Source organism: Oncorhynchus tshawytscha, linkage group LG32 (assembly GCF_018296145.1).
Source record: "Oncorhynchus tshawytscha isolate Ot180627B linkage group LG32, Otsh_v2.0, whole genome shotgun sequence".
NCBI lineage: Eukaryota > Metazoa > Chordata > Actinopteri > Salmoniformes > Salmonidae > Oncorhynchus > Oncorhynchus tshawytscha.
The window spans coordinates 9,714,326-9,730,231 of record NC_056460.1 but is presented as its reverse complement, the minus strand read 5'-3'; the positions used below and the strand labels follow the sequence as shown (position 1 = coordinate 9,730,231).

The following is a 15,906-nucleotide window of genomic DNA, read 5'->3' as shown; positions in this document are numbered from 1 at the left end:
CAAACAAATAATAAATACAAGGATTCAGAATGAAAAACAAAATGTAGCAAGCAGCACCTCAAATCTCAGGCTTAATTAAGTCCATGAAAAATGTTTGAATCATCTCTTTGCTATGAAATTCATATCAGGACTGATTTTCACATCACACAAGACACTCACTCCTCAGGGGATTTTTTTGAAGCAGTCTGGTGAGAAGGACAATATGCCTGATAAAAGTGTTATTTATTTAAGGAAAACATTCCAGATCAACCGATATGGTAATGACGACACAAATATTGTGACGCAATAGCAGACACATTTGTTTTACACAATACATGTAGAACTCCACAACGAGAGCATGAACATTAACACAAACATGAAAACACAAACCAAAAAAATTTAATAAAATAATCACCAGGAAAACTAGTGTTGTTGTGTATTTGGTTTATTTGACTGACTTCATCTCCCGCCTTATAAACCAGTCAGCAAAGCAGTCTACCGTCACAGAGAAACACCTGATTGCTTTAATTTCTCCTTCTACATCTTCAAAGTTTAGTTTTGTTTCCATATCTAAAATGTTAAAACTCAAAGCAGGATAACTAGAGATGTGATTCTGAGCATGGCTGACAGACAGCGTTGTGGGGTTTTTGCTGTAGGTGTCAGTGATAGCAGTGAAGGCTGCAGTACCTCCTCCGTACCCTACAGGGGGAGCTACTGAGCGTAGTGAGGCTTGGTTATGACAGAGTGCGCAGCCGCTTATGCTGAATGCATGGCATGTGTTACCGGTTACCGTGACCGGTTCAGTCCACAGGCAAAGCATTATTGTCCATTCCTTTCTAGGGTGAAAGCCAAGCTGAGGACTTTAGAGGCAAAAAGGTGAGGGGAGAGTCCAGGGGGGGGAAGTACTGTACGAGGAGAGACACCGTGTGGGCGAGAGCGTCTGTGAAAGGGGGAGAAACAGCCCTCTCCCATCTCACCATCCCACTGAGGTCCAAGGAAAACAAACACCAGCAAATTAAAAATATATAAAATTACAAAAGTGGGAAAAAAAAAAAAAAAAAAAAATCAAAGAAAAACAGGAAGGTAATACAGAGAAAACCCAAAAAGCGACCCCTAATAGAGGCACCTTAATGGCGATACCGCACTTGGAGCGAGTGTTGACCAGAAGGGTAAACCCGTGTTACAAAAAAAAAAAAAAAAAAAAAGGCACCTCCGGACTCACTGAACTGATTTTGACCATCCTAAGTTCGTCATATCAAGAGTAACGTCAGACCTCTGTGAGTCTACCACGCAGAGACGGCGCAGTATTATGGGGTATCTCGTGGCTCATGAGGTACCTGAGCTAGCGTTAGAGGTTGACAGGAGAGCTGTGGCTTTTGACAACAAAGACACTGAACTGAAGAAGTGCTATGGAGCGTTACTGTGTATTTACCAGTGCACTGTATTACACAAAGGTCTGAAGTCACTCCTGTTTTTTGACCCAACTTCTCTATCCCAATCTTCTTGAAACTCCCTTTCCGCTAAAAGAAACCAAACACGGCTGGCAAATAAAATCAAGGTTAAAAGAAAAAAACAAACAAAGATAGAAGAAAATTGCCAGACTTTTCTCCAAAATGTGTAGCGGATAGCAGGTGGAAGGTTGGCACACAGGGGAAAGGGCTGCCTGGGGACAGTCCATACACAGTTCTTACAGTCCTCATAAGCCTGTGTGCGAGGATGCAGAAAAGTAGCAGCAGAACCCCACCCCCCCGGGGATGCAGTGGGCGCTGTGTTTCTTCTTGTCCAGCCTGGGAGTGCTTCTGGCTGGGGTCTGTAGGAAAGACTGGGGATGGGCCAAGCGGGCCTCAGCCAGGACTCTGGAATCGATACTTCAGGACCCCAGCAAACTGCTCCATGTCTCCCAGTGCTGGGGCTTCTCAGGCGGGTATGGTTCAGCCGATGAGTGGGGGGACAGGGGGGGACAGGGGGTCTGGAGCAGCAGAAGCTTGGAGGCTGTAGAGAGCTCCAAGCTAATTCATTATTGCTTTGCAGGTAGGGCAGACAGGTAGCATCAGTCTTGGGATTAGAGCTGAGCAGTAGTCACCCATTGCACTAAGGACACGGGGTAAGCCTGTGGGCATAGGACAATGGAGATGAATGGCAAAGGTTGGTGAGTTTAGAACAATTGGGCGAGGGCACAGGGATGCAAGGAGGTCTGGTTAGTCCTACAGTATAGCATGGTAGTGGACATCTGTATGGGCATGGGTTTGTGTCCAAGGCAGTGGGCCAACTTTGGGCTCATCTGTGCTCTGTTCTACATTTCACTTTCTCACACACCAGAAGCGCCCGTAGTCCGCCATCTTGTGAGCGAACAGTGAGAGCAAGTCTACTGGCTACAGCGGGGGGGGCTTCAATAAGGGTTGTGCGGGTGTCCGTGAGCCACAGCCTTCAGGCCCAGAGTCGTGTGTGAGAGAGGGTATTGTCTATCTCTCGATAACCTCTTGACCCCGATGCATAGAGGTCATAGAAAGGTAAATGTAGAGGTCATTCAGGTAGCGACACCGCCCGTCTCCCCCAGCCAAGGCTGGAACCTTTAAAATAGACCTATTATTCATCTCTGCATACACGCAATTAAATATACACGCTCCTCAGCACTGCCAAGTCTACAATCAATAGCTTCATAATAAAGAATTTGAATAAAACGATCAAGAATAATAATATAAGTCAACATCATAACATGAGTTTGTCAGCAGCCATCACTATAGGACATTCAGGGGTGGTAACAATTGCATATGTACATTAGAAGTCATTTACATCCTGGCTCCGAGGGGAGAGAGGTCAGGGGTCAAAGGTAAAGTTCAAGGGGGGTTGTTTGGGGTTATCTGAGCCTCTTCTCCGCTGAGTAGATGGACATGTAGTAGTCGTTGCTGCCCACCGCCAGGTGGGGCTGTTGGGAGAGAGAAAGAGAGAGAATATAACAGACGCATAAAGACAGGTGTAAAAACATTCCTTTTCCAAATCATTTTGTGTAATTAGGTGTGATGAAACGACATGTGCAGTTTAGTAGGTTTCGCAGAGTATAGTTTAAGAGACATAGGGATAACTCCTTGTACCCACGCAATTCCAACTCGTTCACTCCAAACAGTTCCCATGTTACGCTATCTAGTTGGGATTCAGACTACGAATGAAGAGAGTAAGAATGCCATAGTACCCAGTAGGGATGGAAGGCCAAACAGCTGATGGCCCCGATCCTTTGGCCCATGAAACCGTCATAATACTTGATGTTGCTGATCACGTCACCGTTGGAGTTGTACACGGCTATGAACTGGTTCATCGATCCACTTAGGAGAGGATGGAGAGAACGAGAGGATGAAGGAAAGAGTGAGAAATTAGCTTCATAGCTGCTAGACCAAATGTAGCAAAACGTTTAAATCGTCAGACCCCCCCACCCCCACCTTTCACACGTCTAATTCCTCAAAGTGAGTTTAGACCAAAGAGTTTGATAGAGGGCTAAAACGGGTTACACCCACCTACAGTCCTCTAACGAACTCTATGGTTTAGACCATTTATGAAGGCCCTTCCTGCCACGTGCCGTAAACCTGTGAACTCACCAGGCGAACAGGTTGGCCTGCGGATGGATGTCCAGCGCCGTTAACCCCTTCACCGTCTGCAGCACGTTCACAGAGTCCGGCGACCGCAGCTCGAAGAACCGCACGTCTCCATCGACACTGGGGAGGAGGACGAAGGAGTCCAAACAGTACATGACATGTCATCACATCCATTTAGATCTACAGGAAGTAGGGGCCGCTGGTCTTGGACCGGGCCACAGACGGGCGAGAGAACTAGAGCGTGTGAGAGAGTCAAGAGTAGTTGTTCGACCATATCGGGACACCCGACCGTCACAGAGATAATCCAATCAACCAATCAACCGTTGAAATCACTCATCAACGAGCACTACCTGACACTAATGACTTTGCCGTCCGTCTGCTTCTGCAGGTGGGCCTTGACCACCCAGGACGAGTGTTCCCGGTACGTCATCACACGACTGTGGGGAGACAGAGAGGAAAAGCGTCATCAACTTTAGTCCACCTACAACCGTGTCACTGTTCACGGGAGGGACAGAGGGAGATGTGAAAAGTATGCAGCGTGGGTGGAGGGACTCCCACACAGTTATCAACATGCAAGACGCCACACAGTGTAAAAGTGACCGGTGTTAGAGAATTTAAAGCAGTGCCGTTGTGTTGAACGGAGTCTATGTTATCAACCAAATGTATTTATGAAGCTCTTTTTACATCAGATGTCACACAAAGTACTATACAGAAACCCAGCCTAAAACCCCAAACAGTAAGCAAGGCTGTAGTGTGTGTATATGGCCATTGGGTGTCGCCCTAAGTACATGGGTATAAGCACTATTGGACAGCCCATCTCCATGGTAACAGCATCCTTGTGTGACTGAGGCACTGTGATTGAAGATTGAGGAGGAATGTTGCCCCTAAGCACAGATCCATGCTCTAGATGACCTAACCCCAAATCCTAGCTTTAAGAAGTCGAAAACAAAATCTGACCCTGGGCCAGCAGTAAGAAGCAAACAGAACACCAAAGTGAGGACCAAAGCCTATCCCTGTTCCCTTGGCGAAAATAGTGACACACTCTGTGTAAGAGTGTGCATGATTGTGTGTGTGTGCCTGAGTGTGCATGTGATGCGTGTGTTTGCTTAGCCCCCTACTGGTTTTAAAGGAGAGCACATAGGGAACGGGTGCTACAGTCTCAGTGCCTGAGGGGAAGCACTTAAATTAACATTAATTAAAGATTTATGGGACACTATGGCTTAATTGCCCTGTTTTCTTTTTTTTAGGGGGGGGGGCATTAGAAGATGCACACGACCGTGTGGATGCAGGATGTGGCAGGAGAGCTGGGAGCTCCACAGATGAATATAGCAAAAATCACTTTATGAACAACTCAATGAAATGACAGTGCTATGAGTCATAAAATAAACAGCCAGTTTATTAGGTACACCACCCCGTTCACGAAAATGGATCGCTCCCACAGAGTCAGTCAGTCACATGGCCTTGGCTTGCTATAGAAAGCAGGCAAACAGACATCGAGGCATTCAGTCACTGTTCAATTGAATGTCAGAATGGACTAAAAGAGTGACCTAAGCGCCTTTGAGCGTGTTATGATCATGGTGCCAGGCGTGTCGGATCCAGTATCTCAGAACGGCCACCCTCCTGGGTTTTGTACACACGACAGTGTCTAGGGTTTATCGACAATGGCGCGACAAACAAAAAACATCCAGTCAGCGGCAGTCCTGTGGGCGAAAACAGCTCGTTGATGAGAGGGGTTGAAGGAGAATGACAAGCTAACAGGCGGACCACAAAGACAAATAATGGCGCAGTACAACAGTGGTGTGCAGAACGGCATCTCGGACAGCAGGACTCAATCTGCCTGTGAAGCGTTTCCGACACCTTGGAGAATGCCCCGAAGAATTCAGGTTGTTTTGGAGGCAAAGTGGAGTTCCACCCGGTACTAGATTGGTGTACCTAAAACTGTCTGGTAAGTGTATATGAGATGACTAAGAAAAAAATGATTAACAGCTTTACCTATTTTGCTTTGCTCATACGATTTTACAGTGTGTCTGATGATAACTAAGGGGATTTAAAAAAAAGCACTCCTGCATAAAATATATCCGATGCTAATGAGCGCTTCATCAAACATTAAGACACACAGCTCCTCTTTGTGCTACTGGGAATAAGCAACCCTATGATTAGTAATGAATTAGGAAGATTAGAAGCCCATTCACATTTACCTCCAGTCACATTTTAGACAGAATAATTGCGTGCGTTGCAGGGATGATTCTCATTGTTGAAGCCTTATGAAAGTCAAGGTGTGGAGGCAGCATTAAAAGTTTGTGTCTGCGTTTGTGTGAGCGTGTGTGAGAGTGCGCGACCACTCACCACTCGTTGGCGCCCATCCTCCTGTCATAGAGGCGGACCGAGCCGTCGCCCAGCCCCGCTGCGATGAGGGACCGCTGTGAGTCACATGATAGGCTAGTCACACAGCTGTCGGCCCCCGTTGGGATGTCCTGGTAGACACACACACAATTAGTTCAAGCAATGTTAAAAAAAAAATTGTTTAAAAGGTAATCACATAGTCGTTGCCATGACATAACGAACGTTGTGGTTGTCACGGCGCTCATTAAACTTGGAGTAACTGGCTAACAACTCGATCAAATCACATCTACAGCTGACTGATGGAGAACGTCGTCTGGGTTCTGCCGTCAATACAGCCAGAGAGAGGGCAGGGCTCGCATACCTACCATACTACTGTCTGTCCAATAAAGGGTTAACAGGTTGAATGGAAATACAACCGATAATGTTGAGCCAGGTGCTGAATACCAGGATGCATTCAGTGCCTTCAGAAAGTATTCATACCCCTGGACTTATACCACATTTTGTTACGTCACAGCCTGAATTCAAAATGTACATTATTCTGTACAGGCTTCCTTCTTTCCACTCTGTCACTTAGGTTAGTATTGTGGAGTTAACTACAATGTTATCGATCCATCCTCAGTTTTCTCCTGTCACAGCCATTAGACTCTAACTGTTTTAAAGTCACCATTGACCTCATGGTGAAATCCCTGAGCGGTTTCCTTCCTCTCCAGGAACTGCGTGAGGAAGAAAGCCTGTATCTTTGTAATGCCTGGGTGTATTGATACACCATCCGAAGTGTAATAAATAATTTCACCATACTCAAAGGGATATTCAAGGTCTGCTTTGTTGTTTACCCATCTACCAATAGGTGCCTTTCTTTGCGAGGCATTGGACAACTTCCCTGGTCTTTGTGGTTGAATCTGTGCTTGAAATACACTGCTAGACTGATAATCGTATGTGTGGGGTACAGAGATAGGTAGTCATTCAAAAATCATGTAAAACACTATCATTGCGCACAGAGTGAGTCCATGCAACTTATTATGTGATTTGTTAAGCACATTTTCCCTCCTGAGCGTATTTAGGCTTGCCATAACAAAGGGGTTAAATAATTACTCGACATTTCAACTTTTCATTAAAAAAATTAAAAAATACATATGTAAAACATTCTAAAAACATAATTCCACTTTGTGAAATACCTCACAGGCCAGTGACACACAATCTCAATTGAATCCATTTGAAATTCCGTCTGTAACACAACAAAATGTGGAACAAGTCTAGGGGTATGAATACTTTCTGAAGGCACTGTAAAAACCGATACGTAAGAAAGCAGGGGAAAGTATCCACAGTCCCACAGAATGTCATAACCCTCCCAATGGACCTATTGGATTTGAGGTTTGTCCCCTGAGAAATCATGGACGTGCAATAGGCAACTGTGACATTTCAAAAACATTGCCATCGATAAACAGGCTAGTTATGAACCACTGTGTTCTCTTCACCTGGACCTTCATCTCCCTCTCCGTGTCCCAGATCCTGATGACCCTCACGTCTCCAGAAGTCATCAGCAGCCCCGTCTCCTGCTCCCAGTCCACCACCATGCCTGCACCTAAGAGGACACCGGTTAGTAACACACACACAGACAGATTACAAGGGAGCACACACACAGGCAGAAACCAGTGGTTATCATTGACCATGATGCAGCTGTCAATGCCTGGGAGTTTGAAGTATGGTCTACCAGCTGAGCACGGGTTCTGGTGGCATCTGCCAAGAGTTCTCAGACACACTCAGACTGGCGGATGTAAACAGGAAACACACCATCTGAGTCAACTGTGGGTCAAATGAAAGGTCACTGTCTGACACCAGCCATCAGGATATCACTAATAACTATCCAACCCTAAGGTTAGAGGGCTAGGGGACGATTTGGAAGTGGACAAAAAGCCTTTCAGATGGTTGCCAACCCTGTGACTCACAACAGGCTGAGATTAAAAGACCCACTCCTCCAGGGCGGTGCACAATTGGCCCAGTGCCGGATTAGGGGAGGGTTTAGCCGGGGGGGGGGGCCTGGACATCAGGTGAACCGTGTTTCCTCCGACACACTGGTGCGGCTGGCTTTCGGGTCAAGCGGGCGGGTGTTAAGGAGCGCGGCTTGGCGGGTCAGGTTTCGGGGGACGCGTGACTCCACCTTCGCCTCCCGAGCCCGTTGGGGAGTTGCAGTGATGAGACATGATCAAAATTGGGTAGGGGGATTAAAAAGTGGGTAAAAAAATAAATAATAATCAAATAAGAAAAGACCAACTCCTCCACCAGATGTTGCTACTGGCAGGCAGCAGTGACATGTTCTCACACCCAGAGAGAGAGAGAGAGAGAGAGAGCAAGAGAGAGAAAGGAGAACGAGAGGAGCCCTCAGCACCTCCATATGCTGCTACTGAGTGTGTGACACCCGGCAGAGGGCCGGGGGCGTAGCCTAACCTTGACAAACAGGCAAAGACTGGCAGAGGGAGACTGCTTCCCAGAGTGTTGTACTTGTGCTGTGTGATAGACAGGTGTGGAGAGGAACATGGGATAACTCTGAAAAAGCGGCTGTGGCCTTTGCAACACACACTGTATAAACACACACACACAGCTTCTCTTCCTACTTTTCCTCCTCCTCCGACATACAGTGCCTTGCGAAAGTATTCGGCCCCCTTGAACTTTGCGACCTTTTGCCACATTTCAGGCTTCAAACAAAGATATAAAACTGTATTTTTTGTGAAGAATCAACAACAAGTGGGACACAATCATGAAGTGGAACGACATTTATTGGATATTTCAAACTTTTTTAACAAATCAAAAACTGAAAAATTGGGCGTGCAAAATTATTCAACCCCTTTACTTTCAGTGCAGCAAACTCTCTCCAGAAGTTCAGTGAGGATCTCTGAATGATCCAATGTTGACCTAAATGACTAATGATGATAAATACAATCCACCTGTGTGTAATCAAGTCTCCGTATAAATGCACCTGCACTGTGATAGTCTCAGAGGTCCGTTAAAAGCGCAGAGAGCATCATGAAGAACAAGGAACACACCAGGCAGGTCCGAGATACTGTTGTGAAGAAGTTTAAAGCCGGATTTGGATACAAAAAGATTTCCCAAGCTTTAAACATCCCAAGGAGCACTGTGCAAGCGATAGTATTGAAATGGAAGGAGTATCAGACCACTGCAAATCTACCAAGACCTGGCCGTCCCTCTAAACTTTCAGCTCATACAAGGAGAAGACTGATCAGAGATGCAGCCAAGAGGCCCATGATCACTCTGAATGAACTGCAGAGATCTACAGCTGAGGTGGGAGACTCTGTCCATAGGACAACAATCAGTCGTATATTGCACAAATCTGGCCTTTATGGAAGAGTGGCAAGAAGAAAGCCATTTCTTAAAGATATCCATAAAATGTGTTGTTTAAAGTTTGCCACAAGCCACCTGGGAGACACACCAAACATGTGGAAGAAGGTGCTCTGGTCCGATGAAACCAAAATTGAACTTTTTGGCAACAATGCAAAACGTTATGTTTGGCGTAAAAGCACCACAGCTCATCACCCTGACCCACCATCCCCACTGTCAAACATGGTGGTGGCAGCATCATGGTTTGGGCCTGCTTTTCTTCAGCAGGGACAGGGAAGATGGTTAAAAATGATGGGAAGATGGATGGAGCCAAATACAGGACCATTCTGGAAGAAAACCTGATGGAGTCTGCAAAAGACCTGAGACTGGGACAGAGATTTGTCTTCCAACAAGACAATGATCCAAAACATAAAGCAAAATCTACAATGGAATGGTTCAAAAATAAACATATCCAGGTGTTAGAATGGCCAAGTCAAAGTCCAGACCTGAATCCAATCGAGAATCTGTGGAAAGAACTGAAAACTGCTGTTCACAAATGCTCTCCATCCAACCTCACTGAGCTCGAGCTGTTTTGCAAGGAGGAATGGGAAAAAATGTCAGTCTCTCGATGTGCAAAACTGATAGAGACATACCAAGCGACTTACAGCTGTAATCGCAGCAAAAGGTGGCGCTACAAAGTATTAACTTAAGGGGGCTGAATAATTTTGCACGGCCAATTTTTCAGTTTTTGATTTGTTAAAAAAGTTTGAAATATCCAATAAATGTCGTTCCACTTCATGATTGTGTCCCACTTGTTGATTCTTCACAAAAAAATACAGTTTTATATCTTTATGTTTGAAGCCTGAAATGTGGCGAAAGGTCGCAAAGTTCAAGGGGCCCGAATACTTTCGCAAGGCACTGTCTGATCTCCTTCCTCATCATCAACAATCCCAACCCTGTTCCATCAGTCTGGTCCAAATCCCTCACAGCCCTGTTTCAAAGCCCCAGTGTGGCTCTAGCTCTGGCGTCACAGCTACGCGGGCTGTTAGCTAGCTCAGGCTCACATGCAGACGCGTGGGGGAACACTTCACAGAGTGTACTCAGCCACCCACAGAGCTGGGACCCTCACACACACACAAACTTCTGTGATTCCCCCCGTTGCACACACTAACACGCGTGCACACGCTCACACACAAGCACACTCGCAGAACGACTGGCCCCATTCAGAGACTGAGGGAGAAGAGGAGGCATTCCTTTGAAGTCTGGAGCTCTGTGTTAGTGAGAAATTCCCATCTCTGGTTGATGGGGAGAGAAAGCGAGTGCAGCAGAGAAACCCTAAACTTGTTTATTCTTACTATTCCAGGCAGATAGTACGAAAGTCGATGAATACAAGGGTTGGAAACCCCAAACATTTCCAATCATTTTGATCTGAACAGAAGCACAATTTTGTTTTAGTTCCATTCCAATGTTCCGACCAGCATAACAAAGTTCTGAACCGGTTTCGAACCAGAAGTACCGGTTTATATATACACTGAATAAAAATATAAACTCAACATGTAGTGTTGGTCCCATGTTTCATGAGCTGAAATAAACGATCCCATTCATTTTCCGTATGCACAAGAAGCTTATTTCTCGCAAATTTTGTGCACAAATGTATTTACCTCCCTATTAATGAGCATTTCTCTTTTGCCAAGATAATCCATCCATCTACCTGACAGGTGTGGCATATTAAGAAGCTGATTTAACAGCATGATCATTACACAGGTGCACCTTGTCTATAAATAAGAGAATAAGAGAACAAAACGGTCCACCCCATCTCGCTCGCTTTCTCTCTTTCCATCCCATCTTTGTTATACTCCCACTCCTTCACCACCTCAGGTTTTCCTCCACTCACTCCACCTCTCTTTTTTGCTCCACTTCCTCCATACAGTTAAACCGTAACCAACTCCACTCAAAAACATCTCTCAGGCGTCAAAAGATGTCCCTTGCTTCAGGTCACCTCGGGGTCAAACGCATTGAGTTTATTCACAGACTATATGCCACTAGTCAACTTCCCTAAAATGACAGAATCAATCCCAGTTCCCTACGGCAGCCTAACCAGTGAGGCAGGGATTTGAGAAGTCCACACATAAATCAATAGCGCCATTGTGTATGGAGATGTGTGGATGAGGGAGTGCAGCCTAGGCATTGCTGCCTCGTCATAATCGGATTCTCTGGGTTTCTTCTTATACACAGGGGAATACCTCCTCGAATATATACTCCACCTCTCTCCCTCATTCTCACACTGTCCCTCTCTAACCTCCATCTCAAATTCCCTCCCAACTGGAGGCCCATTGTTCTCCTTAATAACGACTACAAAAGCGGCTAATGATTTAGTTAGCATTAGCATAATTTAATGGATATTCGGGGCTGCCTGTGCGTGGGTGTTGGTGGTGCGTATATGTGCTAGCTGAGGTTAGCTCTAGAGTTCCTGTTTGCATAAACTAGCGTCAGCGGTCTCCAGTGGCTACGATTGCCCCCTTCCACTACTCACCTCTGCCCCTGGCTCTACTTCCCTAATCCCCTTCTCTCTATAGCTCTCCTTATATGTCCCTCAGTGTCACGTTATATTTCCATCACTTGTTCTTTCGCTCTAGGGGACGAGCACTGCCTCTGCATTCCACACCATTAATCACCTGTTGATGGACTGGCTCTCACACGCCGCAGGTTATTAAAGCGCCGACTTCACACTTCCCTCCTCTCTCTCTTTTATTCCCTTAATCGTGTTTGCTTTGAAAGTGTCCTCCAGGACCCAGGTGATGGAATTAACTAGGACTTACGCTGCACAAGCCTGTAGTTAACGATGAGGCCGTCACCATGGATGGGGTTGATTTGATGGACACCGGTAGTTTATGACGCTTTTGGCGCTAGGCTAGTTAACTTGTGAGCTGACGAGAGGAAAAAAGCTCTAGAGTGGAGCCTGTATTTAACCTGTATTACAGGCTAAGGGACTCTGTTCGAGCAGTGATGACTAAAAAACCTTGGCACAGTTATTTGGGTTGGGTCCAGAGTCGCTGAGACATCTGAGCCTTCTCTCATATTCAGTCTCTGTTTTAGTTTCTGTTGTCCCCCTCCGTCTGTTCCTCTCCTAGTCCCTCTCTTTGTCTGTCTGCCCCCCCCCCTTCCCTCTGTTCCACTCTCTCCCTCTCTGTGTACTTATCCTCTTTTAGTCCCGCATCTCCCAGCCACTACCTCCCAGAGGCCTTTTTAACAAGCCTCCAGCCTTCCAGTGTACGTGGAGTAGGACTGCCCTACTTTCACTCAAACTTCCCCAGTCTCGTCAGAAAAAAAAGAAAATGAAAAACTTCCTCAAGCTGCTGCAGTAGAACGAGAGGAGAGATAGACGAGAGAGAGAATGAGAGAGGGGGAGAGAGCAATATGTTATAAACGACATCTGCATGAGAACTTAATTAGGTCTGCGCTCTGTCTGTGTGGACGGGAAGTCGATGTGGGTCTCCCTCTCCGGAATGCTAAACAAACACTAATGATAACTCCACAGGGTGTAATGAGGGCTGAGAGGGAGACGGCGCTGCTCCACAACAGATAGAAATAAACAGCACCCAAACAGGCAGGCAAGGCTCTCCCTCTCTCACCCCTCTCTCGGTCAACCCCTCACTTTCTCTCCCTATCCCATCCATCTCTCTACCTCTACCCTCCCTCCCAATCTCTATAGTCTTCTCTCCGACACAGTTTGCATGCCAATTCAGCTGCAGGGGAAAAACCCAAGTCTGGACAAAGACAGTTTTAAGGCCCCTTTCCTTGGCTGTGGAGGGAACTAATCACAGGTACTGTAGGGAACTAAATCATGGGTACTGAGGCCTCAGGGCTAGAGGAAGGAGGTCCATTAGTTCTACTATCAACATCCCACATTACCAGCAGGCCTCTAATTATACAAATTAGATGATTGAGGATGCCCCCCCCCCCAAAAAAAATCTGTTATAAACCATATGGGGGTGCCGTGTTGACAGTTGTAAGACTAAATGGGGGTTCCCTGTAATTCCAACCCTGCAACGATACTGGGCCGATAGAACCAGAAACGGCACGTTCACACTGCAGTTGAAGCATTGCTCTAACTACGTCTACACATACTGTTTTTGTGTTAATTTATTCATAAGGGTCAAACGATGCAAAAAAAATTCCTGGAAACTAAAATGACAATCACGCTCTATCTGTGTGTGAAAGCTTATAGTTCAAACTACACAGTTGTCTGGCAGAGTTTGTCACCCTTCTTGTCTGTTTTGTACTGGTAGGAATACACGATACCAGGCTTTGGCCTGTGGAGAGAGGGATACTGAAGAAAGGAAGGCCTGGGGGGGGGGGCGAGGAAGGATCGTTGAATGGAGGGATGGACAGGTCAGGTAACAGGAGGAAGAAGTAGAAGTACCTCCAAACGAGCTTCAATGCCATACAACACTCCTTCCGTGGCCTCCAACTGCTCTTAAACGCTAGTAAAACCAAGTGCATACTTTTCAACCGTTCGCTGCCTGCACCCGTACGTACGCCTGACCAGCATCACCACCCTGGATGGTTCCGAGCTTGAATATGTGGACATCTATAAGTACCTAGGTGTCTGGCTAGACTGTAAACTCTTCTTCCAGACTCATATCAAACATCTCCAATCAAAAATCAAATCAAGAGTCGGCTTTCTATTCCACAACAAAGCCTCCTTCACTCACGCCGCCAAACTTACCCTAGTAAAACTGACTATCCTACCGATCCTCGACTTCGGCGATGTCATCTACAAAATTGCTTCCAACACTCTACTCAGCAAACTGGATGCAGTTGATCACAGTGCCATCCGTTTTGCCACTAAAGCACCTTATACCACCCACCACTGCGACTTGTATGCTCTAGTTGGCTGGCCCTCGCTACATATTCGTCGCCAGACCCACTGGCTCCAGGTCATCTACAAGTCCATGCTAGGTAAAGCTCCGCCTTATCTCAGTTCACTGGTCACGATGGCAACACCCATCCGTAGCACGCGCTCCAGCAGGTGTATCTCACTGATCATCCCTAAAGCCAACACCTCATTTGGCCGCCTTTCGTTCCAGTTCTCTGCTGCCTGTGACTGGAACAAATTGCAAAAATCGCTGAAGTTGGAGACTTTTATCTCCCTCACCAACTTCAAACATCTGCTATCTGAGCAGCTAACCGATCGCTGCAGCTGTACATAGTCTATCGGTAAATAGCCCACCCATTTTTACCTACCTCATCCCCATACTGTTTTTATTTATTTACTTTTCTGCTCTTTTGCACACCAATATCTCTACCTGTACATGACCATCTGATCATTTATCACTCCAGTGTTAATCTGCAAAATTTTTATTATTCGCCTACCTCCTCATGCCTTTTGCACACAATGTATATAGACTCCCCTTTTTTTTCTACTGTGTTATTGACTTGTTAATTGTTTACTCCATGTGTAACTCTGTGTTGTCTGTTCACACTGTTATGCTTTATCTTGGCCAGGTTGCAGTTGCAAATGAGAACTTGTTCTCAACTAGCCTACCTGGTTAAATAAAGGTGTTCTCAACTAGCCTACCTGGTTAAATAAAGGTGAAAATAAATAAATAAATAAATAAATAAAAAGGGGCAGACTGCTGGAGTCAGGCGAGAGGGAAAGACGGCAGCAGCACTCACCTCCCTGTCCCTTACTCCTGTCAAGATAGATGGAGACCCGCCTGGCCAGACCTGCAACGGGAGGAGCAGAAAGGAGGAGGGAGATAGGGAGGTGCCGGGGAGAGGGGAAGGAGAGTCAGAAGCACATCAGCCCCAGCACGTCATACCGTTAAGCAAGGACCCCCCAAATGCACAGACACACACACTCACTCTGACGCATACACGCAGTCTCGCACACGCACTCTCTCTGTGTATTAGTTTGTGCGAGTCTGACAGACAGACAGACACAATGAGCAGTGGAAGAACAAGGCCACAGTTTCCCCAGCATGACATCTTTCAAATTAACACCTCGGACATGCCCGGATCAAAAACAGAGAGATATTCCACGACTCAACTACTGGCTGTGCATTTAAAGCAGGCTCCAGATAGCTACACTCCATCTTAAATCATATATGTACCCTATGGCCTTGGCCAAAAGTAGTGCACTATATAGGGAATAGGGTGCCATTTGGGATGCAGATTATATCTCATCTAAAAGCCTGGAGGGCAGAAGAGTCTAAATCCCCTGTACCACAGGGAGGACGAGTGTGTGTGTGTGCACCTTGTTGAATACACGTGGTGTTGGTGTTCACGTATGTGAGTGTGAATGAGTGTGTATGTGCACAGTAGAGGTCGACCGATTAATCGGAATGGCCGATTAATTAGGGCCGATTTCAAGTTTTCATAACAATCGGAAATCAGTATTTTTGGACACCGATTTTTAATTTTTTTTTAACACTTTTATTTCATCTTTATTTAACTAGGCAAGTCAGTTAAGAACACATTCTTATTTTCAATGACGGCCTAGGAATGGTGGGTTAACTGCCTCGTTCAGGGGCAGAACGACAGATTTTCACCTTGTCAGCTCGGGGGATCCAATCTTGCAACCTTACAGTTAACTAGTCCAACGCAATAACGACCTGCCTCTCGTTGCTATTCGAATGCAGTAAGCCAAGGTAAGTTGCTA

The 15,906-nt window shown here is 46.1% G+C and overlaps 1 protein-coding gene across 1 annotated transcript in view; it reads right to left on the bottom strand.

Moving 5' to 3' along the window:
- Positions 1 to 208: 208 nt before the first annotated feature.
- Positions 209 to 15,906, bottom strand: part of LOC112230310 (regulatory-associated protein of mTOR) — a 242,324-nt gene continuing 226,626 nt past the window's right edge. The window contains 6 exon segments of the mRNA XM_042310765.1: positions 209 to 2,905; positions 3,170 to 3,299; positions 3,570 to 3,686; positions 3,917 to 4,003; positions 5,913 to 6,040; positions 7,385 to 7,491. Coding sequence (XP_042166699.1) covers positions 2,837 to 2,905; positions 3,170 to 3,299; positions 3,570 to 3,686; positions 3,917 to 4,003; positions 5,913 to 6,040; positions 7,385 to 7,491 — 638 coding nt within the window. The 3' untranslated portion in view covers positions 209 to 2,836.